We start from the raw sequence: 473 nt of genomic DNA on the forward strand, positions 1-473 counted from the left end.
CGCGGGGAAGGGGACGCAGCAGGCGTTTGGCTCGGCTCTGAGCCCGGCAAACTCCTGGAATTGCCAGAATGTAGGGGTTTAACCTTAAATCGCTGGTCTGGAGGGGCGGGGCCCACTCCTGTTCCCATGGGAAGGTTGGTGGGAGTTTTGCTGTGGATCCCAGAGCAGATTTTGGGGAGGGAGGGCTGCAGCATCTTCCGGAAATGCCCAGCTGCGGTCCCTTCCCTGGGGCTGCTTCGCTGGACTCCCATTTTTCCCATTAACCTCCCATCTCTCCCGCCTGTCTCTCCCACATCCCATTAACCTGTCTCTCCCATTAACCTCCCATCTCTCCCACATCCTGTTAAATTCCTGTCTCTCCTGTTAACCTTCCGTCTCTCCCGCATCCCGTTAACCTTCCGTCTCTCCCGCATCCCCTTGACCTTCCGCCTCTCCCGTTAACCTTCCGTCTCTCCCGCATGCCGTTCACCTTC

General features: G+C 58.1%; 1 protein-coding gene across 1 annotated transcript in view; it reads left to right on the top strand.

Annotated features, from left to right (window-relative positions):
• Positions 1 to 473, top strand: part of LOC104515099 (deoxyguanosine kinase, mitochondrial-like) — a gene marked incomplete at both ends in the record, with an annotated part of 1,162 nt that overhangs the window by 169 nt on the left and 520 nt on the right. Inside the window, one exon of the mRNA XM_010158950.1 lies at positions 104 to 134. Coding sequence (XP_010157252.1) covers positions 104 to 134 — 31 coding nt within the window. The remainder of the gene's footprint in view (positions 1 to 103; positions 135 to 473) is intronic.

This window comes from Eurypyga helias, unplaced genomic scaffold (genome assembly GCF_000690775.1).
Source record: "Eurypyga helias isolate BGI_N326 unplaced genomic scaffold, ASM69077v1 scaffold28419, whole genome shotgun sequence".
In the NCBI taxonomy this organism is placed as follows: domain Eukaryota; kingdom Metazoa; phylum Chordata; class Aves; order Eurypygiformes; family Eurypygidae; genus Eurypyga; species Eurypyga helias.